Below are 20,201 nucleotides of genomic sequence, written 5' to 3' on the forward strand. Positions count from 1 at the left end.
TGTGTGTGTGTGTATGTGTGTGTGTGTGTGTGTATATATATATATATATATATATATATATATATATGTATTACATCTGTACATACAAACATAGATTTCCTATGCTGGGAGCTGCTTACACCCGTGCAGGTGCACTAGCCTATGCTTACTGTGTGTTACATATGTTTACTGCCACTTATTTGTGCTTACTTGTGCCTTATTCATTATGACAGTACCACTTTGATTGAAGGGATCCGGTTAATAGTCCCATATGATACACACGTTCACTTTTACATGTTTAAATGTCGGCTTTATAGCAGAGCGACATTCATTCCACAAGGAAAATGATATGTGCTATAGTCGAACTTGAACCATGAATGCCTTTTCATTAGGCGGATACTCTAACTACTACACTATTGGTGTTCTGCTTCATTTATATGTATACCCATGACTCATAGTTACCCGAACACATGCCTCAACACTTCACTTACACAGCAGGCATCCATTTTCCTGTTGGGAAAACCACACTACTACACATGCGCCATTCCCTATTCCCTACTGCTTTGGACCCGTGCCGCATGTTGACTCACTCCGAGGATATTCAGACCTCCAAAGCCTAAAGTCCTGGCACATACATGTGTTTGATTATCAGGGTGTTCATGTGGTCATCTGGGTTTAGGCTTGACCAACTGGTGACCGGGGCAACCCTGTACCCGTTTAAAAGTCAGATTTAGCACGTGAACAAGGTTACTCCCACTGTTAGCATCCTACCTATGGTTAGAGACACAGGGATTTTGGCCACCTCTGGCCAGCTATATTCCTTCGCATTTGTTATCATTGCTTTCTTGTTCCCATGTTCGTTCTATGTATATGTATATGTATATATATATATATATGGTTCTACCTGACTTCGTCGACAGCGCAGAAGACCGACAGCGGAATTCGGAGCTCCAGAAGATCAGCGAAGAAGACCGGCGAATCGCGGGTTGCAGAACATCGACAATGCAGAAGACCGACACGACGGATGACAACACCAACGCCGAGGATGCCGACATGGGGAAAGGCTGTGTGAGTATGCGGTAGTGACGTTGGTCTTGAGGCAGGTAAGTGTGGAGATTGACGGACTGTGGGGGTAGGGGTGGGTTAAGTGAGTTAGGGTTAGGGAGCGATAGGGGTGGGTTAAGTGAGTTAGGGTTAGGGAAGCGATAGGGGTGTTAAGTGAGTTAGGGTTAGGGAGCGGTAGGGGTTAAGTGAGTTAGGGTTAGGGAGCGGGTAGGGAAGTCTGCTATAGTGACGGACCTTAGGGTTAGGGTAAGGTTTAGTGTGGGCTTGTAAGGATTTTGGTGTGCTTGTGTTGTGTGTGGTTTGTGGAATGGGGATGTGTTTTGTTTTTAATAATTGTTATTGTGGTGTGCAGTGTATGGGGTTTCGTGTTTGTGTACCGTCGGTTATTTCGTTGTCGGTTATGTGTGGTTTCGTGTTTATGGACTGTCGAATATGTGGTGTCGGTGATGTGGTTGTCGGTGTTGTGTGGTTTCGGCTATGTCAGGTAGAACCATATATATATATATATATATATATATATATAGTTACCATCCTTTCAATTGGCCAAAGTGGGACTTATTTGGTACAAACGTCAAGATTTTGCAGGCCGACACATACCCACAGCCAGTACAAAGGACAGGACCTCACTTTTATGCCTGACAGCTTATTCGGACCTCATTTTTATGCCTAATTGACAACTTATTCTTGTAGCAGTTTAGTTGTTTATTCAGTTTCTTATGACATTTAGGTGTTTCAGATATAGAATAACTGTTTTATGCAACTATTACATAAATATAGGCCATATATTTGTCATTAAATCTCAGGACATCTGCCATTTGACACTAAGTGTATAGGACACAACTGGCCAAAGAGGGGCTGTCCCTCGCAAAGTGGGACAGGTGGTTACCCTATATATATATATATATATATATATATATATATATATATATGTGTGTGTGTGTGTGTGTGTGTGTGTGTGTGTGTGTGTGTGTGTATGTACTCATGCATACACATCTATATGATTTAATTACTTTGATCATACTGTTGAATGACTGTGCTGTCTGCTATGTTTGTGATAACATTGACGTTAGGTATAACTGCCATGACTTAGTGGTAAATCACATTGATTGTGATGTGTAGGGTCCTGGCATCGGGCCTGGCCGAAGTGGTATATTGTGTTGCTGGGCGGAACAAGGGCCATTGGACAAAGGGTGAGTACAACACTTTTCAGCTGCGGTTTTCCATTTAACTGCCGATTCACGTCATGCAAAATCCGTCTACATTCTTACTGTGATACGTCACCCCAGTTCACATTTAATTGGTATGATATCGTTATGCAGAATAAAATTAGCAAGATGTACTCGTATACGGATTACGCGTCATAAATGGTGTGGGCTGCAGTCAAACCGGCAACGTCTGCTTGACAGTCGGAAACTCTAACCACCACACTATTGGTGTTCTGCTTCATTTATATGTATACCCATGGTTCATAGTTACCCGAACACATGACTCAACACTTCACTAACACAGCAGGCATCCATTTTCCTGTTGGGAAAACTACAGTACTACACATGCACCATTCCCTACTGCTCTGGACCCTTGCTGCATGTTAACTCACTCAAAGTATATTTAGACCTCCAAAGCCTATAGTCCTGGCACATATGTGTATTTGCTTGTCAGGGTGTTCATGTGGTCATCCGGGTTTAGGCTTGTCCGACTGGGGACCAGGACTGCCCTGTACCTAGCTGAAAGTCAGACTTAGCATGGGGACATTGTTAGTTCCACTTTTAGCGTCCTACCTGTGGTTGGGGATGCAGAGGTGCGCTCACCACTGGCCATCCTGATATATAACAGCACTAAATATTTCGGGGGGTTCCGCTGCTGTTTCCCTTCACATTCATTATGACTGCTATATTGTGACCATGTTCATTCTTAATATCTACATATATATATATATATATATATACATATATATATATATATATATATATATATATATATATATATATATATACATATATATATATATATATATATATATATATATATATATATGTCTGTACATACACATGCATATACACCTACATGCTTATTTACATTTCCCATAGCGTTGAATCACCACCACTTACCGTCGCGCATACACGCTTGCATACCCGCTTACGTCTAGGGTTGCCACCTTTTCAAATGGCCAAAGTGAGCCATTTTCGGGACACACGTCAGATTTTACAGGCTGACACATACCCACGGTCAGTATAAAGGTTAGAACTTTACTTATTTGCCTAAATGAAAGCTTATTCTTGTAGAAGTTTAGTTGCCTATTATGTTTCTTGTAACATTTAAGTATTTTACATACAGAAATAACTGTTTTATGCAACTATTACATGAAATATGGTACATAATTATTTCCTACAATCACAGAACATTTGCCATTGTATTATATTTGGTCAGGACACAACTGCCCAAAAAGGGACTGTCCCTCACAAAGTGGAACAGGTGGTAACCCTACTTACGTCTGCTTTAAAGCGACTTAATCACCATATATCCGACTACCACTATGCGAATGTGTAAGGTATATATTCCCGATAATGCACCTGGGGAGACGTGCATCATGGTCAGGTGTTTAATCCAGGGTCGTAGGTTCTGCAGGACCAGCTGGAGGCTGAGCAGTCGTGTGGACAACTACTGCTCATACAACTTGTGTCCAGATGTCTACAAAACTGAACATCGTGTCATGACACCAAGTCTAATGTTTAGAACAGATACTTATCCCATGAGGGATATCCAAAAATTATGGGGACCAATGACCTCGATTCTTTTGGCTTTACGAAAATGAGGTAGGGTTATACATGCAAGGGATACATAGTTTGCAATCCTAAGACTGCCTAGGGTGAGACTGCCTACTAGATATGAGTAGGGGTCACTATGTGCAGATATGGCTGCACCAAGCTAGCAGCCTGAGTATGGTTGGTTTTGGTGGACGTTCAGGAAGGGGAGGTGGGGTTGTGTGCTGTGGAGGGGATGATGGGTATTCATTTATGTATCCAGGTGTATAGACACAACAATGGAATACGGGCACGGGGTTTTAAATGTCATTTGTTCGAGGGACGGGGACTCAATATTCAGCTACGTGCCTTTGTGTTTACTTTTTATTTTGGTGTTCGCAAAACTGTCTTGTATGCTTTGCATACATTTCAGTACCCATGGACACTGAAAGGAGTGATTACTATTAGAGGCAGGCTGTACTCCTCAGCATTTTAGGTTCCGCGTATGTAGCCAACATGTTCACGCCTCTGTGCAGCGCTTAGACACACCCCCTGCACTCGTGCACATTTCCTATGCACGTGTCCGTTGCGGTAGCGTGCCTTCATTAATATGCATGTGGTGCTGCTGCGCCATCTCTACGCCGCACGGTCGGAGCAAGGCTAATGCTGTCCTTGCACCGAGCTTCATGAATCCTGGGGTCAGTCTAAAACACATCTGGTCTAATCAAATTTGATGGAAAAGTGCTATAGTGGGCTACAGAGAATTAATGCTACTGTAGTTTAGATTGTTAGGATGTTAGAAATTCCAAGGCAAATTAGTCTAGTGTACCATCTGTATTTTGCTAATGCATATCCTCAAGTTTGTGAATCAACAGTGATTTACTGTGTGTGGTGTCTTCTCTCTTCTATGCAGTTGAGTGACAATGGAGTTAATATATTTAACTAAGGTGGTGTGCAGACTGCTTGCCCCCTCCAAAACAGACGTTTGGAGAAGTATTTGCTGTATACAAAGTTTTAGATGTGGTATATATAGTTTTTAGCCCAATAGATGTTTTTACCTTGATGTATCTGTTAGCAGTTGACTTTTCATTAACACTTTCCCAAGCCTCTTCAGGCGCGTTGGTCTCTTTCACATCAACATAGTAGCCAAAAACTGCACTACGGCCAGAGTAGACTGGTGCATTCCAGAGTAGAACCATAGAGTTCTTCCTGACCTCAGTGAACCTGATGTCATAAGGAGGCCCTGCAGAAGATATAAGAAAGAAGTTATAAATGTTGTTCTTGCAGGATTAGAATACTCACATTGTACTTGCTCTGTCCCTGCTTTTTTAGCTATTTTTCTAGACAACTGACACTTTGTTATTTCATGGCAGCTAACAGGTTGCTTCCTGTGAAGCTCTAGTTTAAAGAAAAGTTAGAGTCTGACACATAGTAAGACACATGGTGTTTATACAAGTTGACTTTGAATGTTATCTTTTCTCAGAAGTTGCACTGTTTTGAGTTGCCATGTTGGTCAGGTTGACATCAGGTACTTCAAATATAGACAAACTAGCAAATCTTTTAATTTAAACAATTTGGCTAAATGCAAAATTCTACAAAATGCTGACCTGCACTGTGCCCTTGGTTACTGACTAAAATATAATTTAGTGACTGTGAGCATTATAGAAAGTCCTAGACAAGTTGCGTAATGGAGGACAAAGACTTTTGCTGATAGTTAATTTTAGAATTAACTCTCACTAACTCTCCCTCAGACAAAGCTGAAAAGCTTTCCTTTAAAATGTCAATGCACCTCATATGTACTTGTCTATATTCTCCTTTTTTTTTAGTTTTTCCTTTCTTGTCTTATCTTCAGTACATCTTCAAGATTATCTCTACTAAACATACTGTATGAACAACAATCATATGTTACTACCTGCTATACTTTTAATTGCATGTCTAAACCACTATACTTATGTAAATATTTTATGCAATCATATGTTATTGTCTGCTATATTTTTATAACTGAATGTGTAAATATCTTATGTATAGTATGTTAGCAATTGTTCTGGAATTATTCTCCCTGGGCCTCCGCTAAAAACGGACCGCACTCTCCAGTCAGACCTTCCCGGTAAACAAAAGTAAAATAAATAAATAAATAGAATAAACACCACTTTGCTTCTTTAGAAGAGCAGCTTTTTGCTTAAATTGTGGTTTCACCACTACTGCCTCACATATGCTAAATATCAATGCAAGGTGTTCCACCTGCAAGACTTAGTTGAAAACTTGTATTTCTAGAGTGTATTTAACATGGAAGTACAGTAGCCAACACTTTTATTTAGGTAGTAAGGCATTGTGGGCTCAGTGTTTCATAATTCCATGGACAGGATTTTCAGTTCCAAGAAATAATTCACGGGGTTGTCCTTATCAAAAAAAAAGGCAAAAACAACACAGTTTTTAGATCAATAACTGCATAACTTGGTGTTGTATACAGATAAGAAGCTATATCCATCTTTCAGAGTGTGTTATTTAACCTTACTTCAGAAAGTTACCAATACACTTTAATGAGAACCATGAACTCCATATCAACTAACAATGTGATTAAGAACCTGATGCTTACTGTATGGCATTAACATGCCAGAGATTCTATATGTAGTAAACAGCACAATGGTAAAGACTTGTAGGTCAAGCAAAGCTGATAATTACCTAGTGTTATTCTACAGAGGTGCTAGGAGTACTGGTGACTTGTAAGAATTACTAAAATGAAAGATATAACATTTTCATTAGTTTATCCTCCAAGGCTAAGACTACTTCATAAAGGAAATACACTAATGAAGTAGATAGGTTCATAGGTGTTTACTAGGCTAACAACCACAAGGGCCTTTTTAAGCCTAGCCATGCATCCTAAATCTCTATCAAGTTCTGGTACCCTTGATAAGTGTTTGCAGGGGCTTGGGAGACAAAATTAATTATAAGCAGGGGCCTGGGAGATGAACCATTTACAGGCTGCCTGTGTCTATTAGAGACATAGGTGCCAAATCAGGGATGAATTTCCTGTTCCCCATCCAAGTGTCCAAGTTACACATGAATTGAGTTAGGGAGGAACTCTGCTTCATATGGATGGGGAACCTGTTCCAGAGAAGGGATGGTCTCTGAGATACATACCGGTCTCTCCAGGAGGTTCTATTTGCATCACAGGCAATGTTTAAGTCTTTAGAATGGGTAATTCAGGTGGCATTTGTTTTGTGGATATGCAGAAGGTCCATCAGAGTGGGGTCTGACAATGCATTATATGCCAGGTACAGATCTCCACTCAACAGCCTATAGGAGACAGAATACATGGATGGGGGCTTGAATTTGTCTGTACAGGATGTTACTTATGCCTTATATTCTTTTAGTGAGGAACCTCTGTGGACATTCCACTTGTTGGATATGACTGATAAGGTACTTACCAAAAGGGGTGATTAATTAGTAAAGACTTCTGATTGTCTCAGAAAAAGAGAAGTCAAAAGGACATAAATGAGAGATGGTTGTTAAGGTATATCATGTTGCTACAGATGGAGGCACAGCTATGGGAGTTTTGGTAAGGCTTCTGAATGCTCTGTGTGGATCTGCATCTATAATTCTTCACTATATATTAATTAACAACAAGTGGTGTTGTGATGGGTTAGGGGAACTCAGTGCATGTAGTTCTTGGTTTTAGTTTAAAAAGGAAATACTTAAGGGCCTGAATCAATTACATGAGTATCTTGCTAAGTATCTATTTTACATATGAATATTCTAGCTGTGCATGGGTCTTCATGCATAAAAGGGAATAGGATGTAGTCATGAAAACAATTTTGCAATAGATGTAGGTTATTTTGGATACAGTAAGAGTGAATGAGAAGCATGGTATTTATTGTGCATGTATATTTTTAAGTAAAAGTGATACTGTGCAGGGAAGATGGATTGCAGTCACCTTGTATTCAGGCTTAATTTAAATAAATAAATATGTGCTAGAACAGATTGTGACAATTACAATGTTCTGCACCTAGCAGCACCAAGATTAGCAGGGTATAAGTAGTAAAAAACCTGTCATTGTGCTTACTTACTGGTAAGTATTGCTACCAACACATTGCTTCCATGCTGCAAAGAATAGAATGATGTCTTGTGTGGTTTCATATAATTTTAAAATCTCCATGTTGATCTTTTTATCCCTGTATGATTTGGGTCCCATTTACCTAAAGGACCTGTCTCCTACTAATCTCCTCTGATGTTACACCATACCATCAAGGGGCTGCTAGGAGTACCTAGGGTGATCATTCATAGGCTCATAGACTGATATATTAGCACTAGGCAACTGCTCTTGTGGGCTATTTTAAGCCTAGCCAATTACCCTATGTGAGTATCAAACCATGCACCTTATGTCTTTAGGGTAAATACCTTAATCGTTATGCCAACCTCCCACCCCAAAATTGTCACCATACTGACTGCTGAATGCATACACAAACCAGTTGACTGCAGTTTGAGTAGAACCCCTACCTATGTATAAAGCACTGTCCTTAACGTAAACACTACAGCACAAGTCTGTTATCTGCTCCTTTGCATTTCAGGCCCCTCACCTATAGAATTTACTACTAAAGTGGACCATGGAATATTCTGTCTTGGCCTGCCTTAAATGTGTTTGCTTTTCTTCACCTGCCATTCAGCGAAGACCCTGGGAATATTTTATTATTTATTTATTTATTTCCAGTTTGATAACTGGGGAAGTCCACTGGGCCCGAAAGCCCGTTTTCAGTGGAGGCCCGGGGAGAAAAGCTCCATGATAATACATTACACACAAAAACACAGCAGAACAGATCTAAACTAATACACACAAAAACACACTCTGTTCTAATAGCATAATACTTTAACAATTTCCAAACAAGAATGAGGTGCATTGGGCACTATACATAAGAAAAAGATATATTAGTGCAACTGTGAATGTTAGTAAAGTAGGAAAGGAAAGGAAATTATAGATAGAGTTTGAATGCAAGAGCAGGGATGCATGGGAGAAACGAATAAGAAGCAAAGAAATTAAAGGAGATGTGTCAGAAGAGGATAGAAAAAGAACAGATAACTAATGTTCAAATTGTGGTTGAGTCCAGGAGACCACCTTGAGAAAAAGTCAAAAGATTTAAGGTGAGAGTAAGCATAGCACTTGAAGGAAAATAAAGGGTTTATTCAGGGAGGAAGGAGGAGATAATGAAGAAGAGAGGGGAGCTAGGGAGAGAGTCAGAAGAAGGGGAACCAGGGGGGTGGGATGGAACTAGGATAAATAGAGATCTAGGTAGGAAGTATACAATTACATTTCCAATTTTGGAAACGGTGAGAATGAAGAAGAGATTTAAAGTGTTCATAGTTTGTAGTGGCTCTTAGAAGGGAAGGAAGAGAGTTCCATTTTTTTGCTGTAGTATAAGAAAGTAGGAGTTGGCCAGGGGGTCGTTTGGGTTTGTAAACTGAAATAAGATTTTGGTAGCTAGATCTTAGGGGCCTTGGAGGATTGTATATGGTGAAGGTATTAGATAATGCTGGGCAAGCAGTGGGTTTAAAGATTAGTTTGTGTGCAGTAGTAAGTTGGAGGAAATTGAGTTGATTAGGGAGTTCTAGCCATTGAAGACTACGGAGGCAGATGCAGTGGTGTGTAGAATGAGTGGAGTTAGTAGCGAATTTGGCAATTTTGTAGTAGCAACTTTCAAGTTTTGTGGAGATAGAAGTGGAGAGATTGGATAGAAGAGGAGCACCATACAGTAGAGAAGGGAGAAGGAAGGTAGTGGCGAGAGTTTGTCTTGAAGATAGAGTAAGAAAGTTTGCATTTCTATAAAGCATACCGAGCTTCTGATGAGTTTTCTTTATGTTTAGTTGAATATGATTATTAAATTTCAGGTGTTCATCAATGGTTACTCCAAGTAATTTAGCACTACTAACAACTTCTATTGAGGACTGGGAGAGGCTGGAAATTATGAAGGATGACTTATCAGGAGTCAGAGCTTTTGAGGGGGAGAAGAGAATGATGTGGGATTTATTGGCATTGAGGGAAAGATGATTTTGAAGCATCCAATTTTCTATGGTTGTGAAGGCCAATTGGGTTTTGGCTTGGAGCTCAGGAAGGTTGGGCGCAGAGCAGATAACAGTGGAGTCATCTGCGTATTGTACTATTTGAGCAAGGGGAATAGAAGAGTGGAGCTCATTGATAAAATGTTAAAGAGCAAAGGCCCGAGAATAGAACCCTGAGGGACTCCGGTAGGGGTAGGTAGGAATTTTGAGGTACCAGTATTCCATTTCACAGCTTGGGATCTATCAGAGAGATAACTTCTGAACCAAGAAAGAGAGTTGTGGGAGAGATTAAGGTTAGAGAGGTGGTTGAGAAGGAGAGTGTGGGATATAGTGTCGAAGGCCTTAGAAAGGTCAAGAAGAACAGTGGAGACAATTTTTCCAGAGTCACGGGCTTGGTTGACAATTTCTAGGAAGGAATGAAGAGCGGTTATGGTACTGTGGCCAGGCCGAAACCCATGTTGTGTGGGAGTGAGGAGATGGTTATCGAGAAGGTAGGGCATGAGTTGCTGGTGTATGCATTTTTCAAGAATTTTCGAGATTGGGGAAAGAATTGCTATTGGGCGGAAGTTAGAGATGCAATGATCTATTCATTTTTGGAGTTACTGTACTGAAGTGTTTTGATTTATTCTATATTTTAACTATTCTGTGACAGTGATTAAATTATAAGTAATAGTATAAAGCTGAAGGAGGTTAAGGTTGCATCTACATAATGTTATGCCATTTGTATGCACACAGTAGTGCTTAAATGTCAGATTCAAACATATAAACTACTTGAGAGAGGGTTGAATCAATTCTAAGAGTATTCCTGAAGATTAAAGTGGATGCATATCATTTGACACAATTATTTTGGAGATTATTATTTTACATACAAGAAGTCTTCATCATTATAACTCAGATTTGTTTTTATCATACTTTATGAGCATTCAGTGTATATTTTTCTTGGTTCCTCCTGTTTAGTATGTTAGCATTATAACAGTGTTATTGCCATTATTTACTGAAGGAAGACCCTAGATGCATGCCACGGAGACGGGTTGGTTATATTGTATCTCTATCGTCTTTGATACAGTACTTCACTGATTTGTGCCAGGCTACAGCAGTCCTATCTTCCTTACCTGTATTATCCACAAAGTTATGGGAAGCATACTTATGAAACTAATTTAAATGGATATTAATAAATTACTAATTCTAGATGCAAACTATTATGGGTTTGTTAACAGGAGGTCATGTGTACTAAATGTGGACATCTCACACTAAACCTGGTAGCCTTATTTAAGGAAGTCATCTACCCTAGATGCATGATTGTTGGTACATACAACCTACTTAGATCATCCCAAAGCATTTGACTCTACCCAACAGAAAAAAAATAATAAACAAACATAAAGAACTCAGATTTAATATTTATGCAATTTGGTGGATAGCCAAATGCTTCTAGAAGAAGCCAGAAATGCAGGTAGCTAACTGTCAACCCCAACAGAATGTATCTATAGGGTGCTATAGGAGCCAATACTCAGTTCTCTACTTTTGGATACTCAGCTAGACAACAGCACACTTTGAGTAAGTTTGCTGACAATTCTATACCTGGTACAATGGTTTTCACTTACAAAGATTTATCAGTACTCAAGGAGGGGATTGGATACAAACCCCTCCTGTTGTAAAAACAATAGCCTCATCTCTCACTACCAACAAATGTAGCCTACTCACATATGGGAAGCAAATAATTTTACACCCCATGTTATCAAGGGAAAGCAAGAACACTTTGATAACACAATAAATGACATTGGCATACTCACAGGTGGAAATGTTTCCTTTGATTAACTGGTCAAAGTGGTGATATGGACAGCCTTTGTTGTAGGTGGTCAATATAGGAAGGTTATTGCTCCTCCTTACACTTCACTGATTCAGCCAGTCCTTGAGCAAAATGCCCTAGTCTGTATTCACTTAACAGAATTAATTGGTCAGTCTGAATGGGTACAAAGGTTCAAGACCAAAAAGCCTTGAATACCAAAGCTACATGAGAGACTTAAGGAGATGTCCTTTTTCTACATCTCATATCGCCCACTGATGAGAAATTTGGGCCTTACATTCTGACTCATAAGGGTCCTTCTCCTCACTGAAAAACACACATGCAGACACAATCAACCTTACCATCTCTATTAGCAATAACAGCCGACAGACTTAGCCTGCAATTGGTATGTTGTGGTCAGTGCACTACACTGGTGACCAAAATGTAATAAGTTAACTAAAATAAAAATAACATATGGGAATAGCTCATTACCAATTAACTAGCCTGCCTTTGAAATAAACTCTGTCTTCAGTGGGCGATATGAGATGTAGAAAAAGGACATCTCCTTAAAGCCTAGCACTTGTTCTCAATACTTCTCTACTAAGTAAGCACTCTCGTACTAAGTAAAGCACTACATCTACTTACCACCCCTGTGAATATCCACTTCCCTTAAAGGTATACCACGCCCTTATACTGTTCTAGCATGTCGAGTGGTAGATTACTGGCGTCGTCTCCAGTTCAGCTGGTCAACCTGGGCATCTTGAGACAATGCTACAATTGTCTCATGTACACAGATAACCCTCTCCTCCTCCCAACAAACACAAATACATGTGAGAGATGCAACTATATAGCCAAACTGGAGGCTGAACTCTCTCAACTCATGGCTGGCATGACCAGACAGGAGGAGATGGCAGCTACACACACAACAATCCCAGTCCCACATAGACCTACCACAACTGCAAACCAAACACATAAAAACACAAACACATACTCGGAGGCTCTAATAAAAAACTTACCAAAACAACAGAGGCTCCCAAAGCAGACATCCAAAAATCCACCACCTCAAAACAAAACACATGCAACACATACTTCAATAAATCAGTGTGTCGACCAATCGCAGGCCTTAAGGCCAAACACCTTGCCTGATACACTAGTAATAGGTGACTCCATAGACAGACACACTAATGTCCCACTGACCAGGCTGAACAAGGAGAAGGTGACTGTGAGCTGTCTATCGGGAGCTAGGATCCGCCACATAACACACGCACTCAGGTCACTCCAAAGCAAGTACAAATATGACTCCGTCATTGTCCATGCTGGTGTGAATGACCTGAGATGTACCTCCCTGGACTACATGAAAAGAGACATAGAGGAGCTCTCCGATTATGTAGCCCAGGCTGGTATGACCCTGACCCTGAGCAGCATCTTGCCCTCACCCAGAATGATACCACAATACAAAGACAAGATGATCAGCTTTAACAATTGGCTCAAGTACTGGTGTCATTCTAAGAGGATCCAATGTCTGTCTGCCTGGGATGATATGTTGGACAAGCCACGCTGCTTCGCAAGGGATGGCTTACACCTGTCACCACTGGGCTTCCAGATATTGGCTAAGGCTCTTGCCACCCCCATAGTGCCTTTTTTAGGCAAGGCTCAAAAGACAAACCCACCTCCTCAGAAAACAAAAATGGAAAAAAACTAAGGGTAATGCTGCTCAATGCCAGAAGTCTAAATCTCAAGATGCAGGCACTTGATGCACTCCTCAGCATGGAGAACATTGATGTCTGTGCAGTAACTGAAACCTGGTTTAAGGCTCCTGAGAGCACCCCAGCGCTACCAGGCTATACCTCGTATCATGCTTTTCGTCCCCAAAACCCGGGCCAAACCACAAAGGGAGGGGGAGTGTCCATATTCATAAAGGACACCCAAACCTCCAGGTTAGTAGCAACACATGAAGCATCAGAGACCATACAGGTGCAACTAACCATAGGCAAAGCTGCTATACAACTGGTCGCATGTTACAGACCACCCTCCCAATCTCAAGAACCCCACTCAGCCTTCCTGAAGACATTGGAGGATATGAATGTATCACAAAATACCATCATACTGGGAGACTTCAACTACCCAAACATAGATTGGGTACATTATTCTAGCCCTAATACCCAACCCAAAGGTTCCTGGAATTCATAAATTCAAATACACTGGAACAACTAGTCACCTCTCCCACTAGGTGAGATAATATACTAGACCTGATCATCACAAACATGGGGACAAAATGCTCCACACCGGAAGTATACCCCTCACTAGTGAGATCTGACCACAAACTAATCACCCTGGATATACATATCCCACCTCCACCCCCAGCACAAAAGACCACAGTGAGAAACTTCTCAAAAGCAGACTTCACTCTTCTTAAGACTGAGATGGTATCCTTTAAGCCCACTGTGCCAGTGGATACCACATCCCACAATGCCAAATCCTTCACAAATGCTTTCTATGGACATCTCCAAGAATGCATGGATCATGCAATCCCAAACAAATCCAAGTCCCTCTCCACCAAATGTAAGCGTCCTGTCTGGTGGACCTCAGCCATAAACAAATTGTATAACAAAAGAAGGAAGCTACTGCACGTCAGAGCGAAATCCCATGAAGGGAAGACATCTCTGATCAACATTAGCAGAAAACTACGTTCTCTCATAAAAACATCCAAGGCAAACTTTGAGAGAAAAATCGCCAAGGACACTAAAGATAACCACAAAGCCTTCTTCAGCTATGTTAGAAACCTGGGTGGAAACCCTCAGATATGCTCAGAGTTGGTTCACAACAACAAAAAATACACTGAACCCACAGATATTGCTAACATTTTGGCTGACAGGTTCAGTGCAAATTTCTCCCCTCCTTCACCCCCAAAAGAAGAAATACTTATCCCAGCTGAATGTAATCTCCCTGTCATCTCAGATGTCCAAGTGAGAACCGCCCTAAACAAAGCAAAAACACAGCATCAATGCGACCTGGCGGTATCCCAGGGTGCGTGTTACGTGAACTGGAAGAGGAGCTAAACCCACACATAAAAATGCTATTTAACCTTAGCCTTACTTCGGGATATGTACCTGAACACTGGCGTACAGCAACAGTGGTCCCACTCCACAAGGGGTGCCTCTACAGACCCTGAAACTACCGCCCCATAAGCTTAACTAGCCTGGTCTGCAAAGCTATGGAAAGAATCATTATGGAACTCATAAACAGAGACATAGGGGACCTACAGACACTTGACCCCACCCAGTTCAGCTTTGTAAAGGGCAGATCCTGCCTTTTAAACCTGGCTGACTTTTTCAAAACAGTCACTAGAGCCATTGATAAGGGCAAAGCAGTCCATACAGCATACCTGGACTTGGCTAAGGCCTTCGAAACAATACCCCACTCAGGTATCATAGATAAGCTAAACAGCTTAAAAGTAAACCCTTATGTCACTAGATGGGTTGCAAACTGGCTAAAGGACAGAACCCATAAAGTTAAAATCGCTGGAGCAATGTCAGACTCAAAGCCAGTCACAAGTGATGTCCCACAGGGATCTGTCCTGGGACCCCTCTTGTTCGGCATTTATTTCTCAGATGTTAAAGCAAACATGGGAGGGCTGTGGCTGACAAAGTTCGCAGATGACTGCAAACTAGGCGCCATAGTCGATACACCAGCAGACACACACATCCTACAAAAAGGCATCACTGAAATGGACAACTGGTGCCGTAGTCACGGCCTTAAATTAAATGCCAAAAAATGTATAGTCATCCCTTTTGGAAAAAATAAAGTACCCACAAATTATCACATAGACAGCAATCCACTGAGTACGGAAAAAGTAATCAGAGACCTAGGGACCCAAGTAGACAGTGACCTCTCATTTGACACCCACGTTGCCAAAGTGGTTAGAAAAACATTCTACCTTGCACACCTCATCATGAAGGGATTCACATCCAGATCCAAGGATGTCATTGTACCCCTATATTCCTCCCTCATCAGACCCATGATTGAGTATAATGCCCCATTTGGTATGTACCTCACCCGGCATTTGCAACAGCTGGAGAGACCACAAAAGTACCTCACCAAAAGGATCAAGGGTCTCCAACATATGTCTTATTCTGCCAGACTAAAGAAACTTCAGCTCTATTCAGTAGCATACCGCCTGCTCAGAGGTGATCTCTACCTGACGTACAAGGCCATGTCCAATCAGGATCTGATGGACATGCTCCACCTCAAAAATCCAAATCCATCAGGACCACGAGCTAAAGACTTAGACCTCTGCACAAGTATGAATAGGACATGCTGGAGGGATAGATTCATAACCCAGAGGCTTCCCATGCTTTGGAACAGGATCCCAGTTCGTATTAGGCAGAGCCCCTCACTGACTCTCTTCAAGAGAAATCTTGATGAGTGGATGGGAGATCGTACGTTTACCCCAGGGGTCACATCTGTGTCACTGCTAGACAGGGGCACAGTAAACTAATTCTATTATATAAGGGGACCTTCATTGTGTCACTACTAGACAGAGGCACATTATTCTAGATTTATTCTGTACATTTTTGTACCATTTCATGGGGTGGCAAAAGCCACATCACTATGGCTAGGCTTACAAATGCCCCAGGGCAGATAGCCTAGTACTATACTATGAAACTATGAAACTATGAAAAGTATCTGTCAAGTGAATTACTCTCCACATTTAAGAAACAAATGGACAAATACATGTTTGCATGTAAGTTCTTTTTTACACCCACACAAACTCTTCAGTCAAATGTGATTAGCAAGCTTGCTGAAGCTACTAGGCTTTATGCTTTGTATGAATCAATGAGTATAAAAGAAGCACTGATGTTTACCACACAGACTGCAAATGGAATGTTGTGCCACAAGCAATAGTGTCTGTATAAAAATGAATGATTCATGTATATGTGATGTGGTGGGGTCTTGTTAGTGAGCATGTACACACTAATATTCTGTTGCACAATTAAACAGCGCACAACTTAAGTCATATGTCCTATCCAGAAAAAATGTTAAACAAGCAATGAACATTCTGGACCAACAACAAACCACAGGTACTCAGCGTATAAAAGGTTTTAGTAATTGATTGATGAACTGTTGTCAAGATGAGTTCATATATCAGTCTAACTATGATACGTAGCTCAAGAAAGCAGATACATTTTTAGATATTAATGAGATCATTAATGCATGACACACACATGTGTGTGTGTGTGTGTGTGTGTGTGTGTGTTTCCTCCATTTGATTGAACATCTATTTGGCCATTGAATGATATAGGTGGTACTTAATATCAAACATGGATAGCCAAACATTCAAAATGTTGAGGGACAGTTTCATTGTGAAACATGAGCAAGGATGGAAGGAGTGACAATATGTGTGTGTGTGTGTGTGTGTGTGTGTGTGTGTGTGTGTGTGTGTGTGTGTGTGTGTGTGTGTGTGTGTGTGAGTGAGAGTCAGGGTTAGGGTTGGGGATAGGTGGGTGGATAGGTTTTGTATGTTTGTGTGCGACTGTGTGTATTTTAGGGTTAGGTTCTGGGTTAGGTAAGGGAGTAGATGTAGTGTTGTTAGTGTAATTTGTATGTGTTTGTGTGACTGAATGCATCTTGTGTAATGGCAGTGTTACAAGAATATTTTTGTTAAGTTAAGGTGTAGGGATAGGGTTGGGGGTGGGGCATTAGGGTTAACGCCTTTACTAAGGTGGTACAGGGGTGCAGGGAACTTCAGGTTTTAGTAATGTATGGTAACGAAATAGTTGGTCGTTGAAAACTCTTTAATTTGGGCATCAATGCCGTAAAAATAAAATGAAAAGGTGCTATAATTTATTTTGCCTTTAATGGGATATAAAGACTATAAAAATTTGAATGTAGGTTGCGTGCAGATGAAGAATAAGGTAACTGACAAACAGCAAAACATGTCCTTGATATATCTATAAAAATGGTTATATATTGTATAACTGATTTTATGAAACTTTCTCATCTCCTAAAAGCACTAATATTTATCTGGACTCACCTGGTACTGCAATGGTCCATTCTTCACATTTAATGCAATGGCTTGGTTTTGATGGCTGACCGACACCAGCCATATTTGCAGCTTGAACTTCAAATTGATAAATCATATTTTCTTTCAGATTTTGAATCTATGACATAAGAAAAAAAAAATAAACATTTAGAAATTTAAATATATACAATAAAAAAGAATGTATCCATGCTTGTATATATCTAAACCATTTTTAAACCAAGCCACAAAATCCTTACCAAATTTAATCTACTACTATCGGCCACACTTCTGATAGTGTTTGATATCTGGCAGAGTTTGCCCAAAACTATTGGTTAGAGACTGATGTAAAGTGAGACTCTAGAGTAATTAAGCAGTTATAACTTGTTTAGAAATCAAACAATTCTTTATTGAAAAACAAATAGATGACTGCTTCCACCTTTAAAGGAGCCTTCAGCTGTGCTTGTCCACAGTGCATGGTTCTTTTTTCCAGATTTTTTTAGGTTTCTCAGCCAGCAGCTTTGTTGTCACAAGTACCAGTTTTCCCTGTGATCTATTGTTTTTCCGTATGGGAGAGAGACTTCTTACCCCACCCCAAGGCTGTAAAACAATTGCGCCACAACACAAGGATCTGAAGGATCTGTGCTTTGTGTGTATGTGTGTGTGTGTGTGTGTGTGTGTGTGTGTGTGTGTGTGTGTGTGTGTGTGTGTGTGTGTGTGTGTGTGTGTGTGTGTGTGTGTGTGTGTGTGTGTGTGTGTGTGTGTGTGTGTGTGTGTGTGTGTGTGTGGGTGTGTATATATAAAATGATTTTTTTGTGTTTTCTTTTTATTTTGCATGTCCTGAATTCATTACTCTATGCATTCATAGTAGTGTGTTGACATATGTAGTGCTGATTTTGTGTTGACCTTTGTGTATGTTGACATTTAGGTAATTTAATGCACTTGAATAGACCTATATGAAGGAGAAAGCAAATATCAACACCAGTAAATGTTTGCAAGATTCTGAGGAGAGGTTTCAAAGAAACCTGTTTCATGGAGATGAGTCAGCGAATGATGAATGTATAATTACATCCCCCCCATTCAGGACGGTTTGGGGATGATTTATTTAAAGGAATGGTGGTGTAGTGAGTCAGAAAATAAAGGAGATGTTTCCTGGGGGTCACTGTGAAGAAAATACAAAAGGAGAATGGAGAGACAGTCCTAACGAATAGTGTTGAGATGGAAAAGGAAACATATGCAGTGAAAGTAAAAGAAGGCAAAAGTGGAGTAGCAGAAAAGAAGACAGAAGAAAATGAAAAACAAATATATGTGGTAAGGATTCAAAGTAAAAAAAAAAAAAAAACAATAAAAAAAAAACTAAAAAAAAAACAAAACAAAGAAATGGACAGACAGGTATGAAGTGTGGGACAATTTAATAGCTCATTGATGTAAAAACACATGATATAACAGTATTTAGTCTTATTAACAAAGAGAAATGTTGTGATATTATATATGACACTGTTTTTCAATGGAAAATTTTCTTGGAGAATATGAAAAAAGAAAGACTGTAACCCATGGAATCTTTATGTGGTAAAAGCATTTAACATGGAAACAGAAAATAAGGGTCATGTGCAATTCCAGACAGAGATAGAAATTGAGATGCTGAAAGGACATTTGAAAGCTTTATGTAAAGAAGTACTGAACATTGTAAAAGCTTATGACAAAAGGGGTTTATGGACTGGTGGCTGAGATTGTAATTTTGTGTTAAAAATTGAGAAAAAGTTATACCAAACACAATAAATGTGGTACAAAATAATGGGGACAGCCCAAAACATGTTTTTTTGTGGAAAAGAAAGATATTTGATAAGTAACTGTGACAAAAAAAATGTTATATTTGTGGGGAAATGAGACTTGATGCAAAACTGGAAATTTAAATGTTATAAATGTAGCAACACTGGACATTTATGGATGGATTGCAAATATGAAAATAACAGTAAGAGAAAAGAAAAAGCGAAAAAATGAACAAAGAGAAGAAATTTTAGAAGTATTAGAAATAATGAAAAAATAGATGAGAAAAAATAATAAAGAGGACATAAAAGAAGGTTATGAAATAAGTGCTAAAGACACAAACTGGTGGGTAAAAGGGTAAAACACAGAAAAAGAAAATTTAAAGGGATAAAAACAAAAGAAAAAGAAAGGAAATGGATGAAAATGAGCATATACAAAGATTGAGGCTCGGTTTAATGGTTAAGCTATTTGACTCACAGGCACATGGTACAATGTTTGATTCACACCTTTAGGAAAGAAATTGGTTAGGCTTTGAATGGCCTGTTAAGAAAGCCAGCCAGGTAATTAGCTATAAACTTATAAAACAATTAATCTAAGGAAAAAAGGAACATGAACATTTTAGAGTACTTTCTGTAAATGTGAATAGTAATAAGACTATAGCAAGAAGAATAGGACTTTTGGAATAGTGTAATACATTAATGCAGATGTAATTATATTAGAAGACACAAGATTTTTAACAAATGAAAGATTATAAACAGAGAAACTATGAGGAGGAAATATAATCTGGAATTTTGGA

General features: G+C 39.8%; 1 protein-coding gene across 2 annotated transcripts in view; it reads right to left on the bottom strand.

The window, feature by feature from the left end:
- The window catches only part of MYOM1 (myomesin 1), an 848,953-nt gene that overhangs the window by 207,264 nt on the left and 621,488 nt on the right, over positions 1–20,201 (bottom strand). For both annotated transcript variants that reach the window (XM_044065566.1, XM_044065567.1), the window contains exons 19-20: positions 17,654–17,780; positions 4,844–5,028 (exon numbers count right to left, since the gene is read on the bottom strand). In XM_044065566.1, the coding sequence (XP_043921501.1) occupies positions 4,844–5,028; positions 17,654–17,780 (312 nt within the window). The remainder of the gene's footprint in view (positions 1–4,843; positions 5,029–17,653; positions 17,781–20,201) is intronic.

The sequence above is a fragment of the Protopterus annectens genome, chromosome 3.part0 (genome assembly GCF_019279795.1).
Source record: "Protopterus annectens isolate FY-2018-M chromosome 3.part0, PAN1.0, whole genome shotgun sequence".
Classification (NCBI taxonomy): Eukaryota; Metazoa; Chordata; order Ceratodontiformes; family Protopteridae; genus Protopterus; species Protopterus annectens.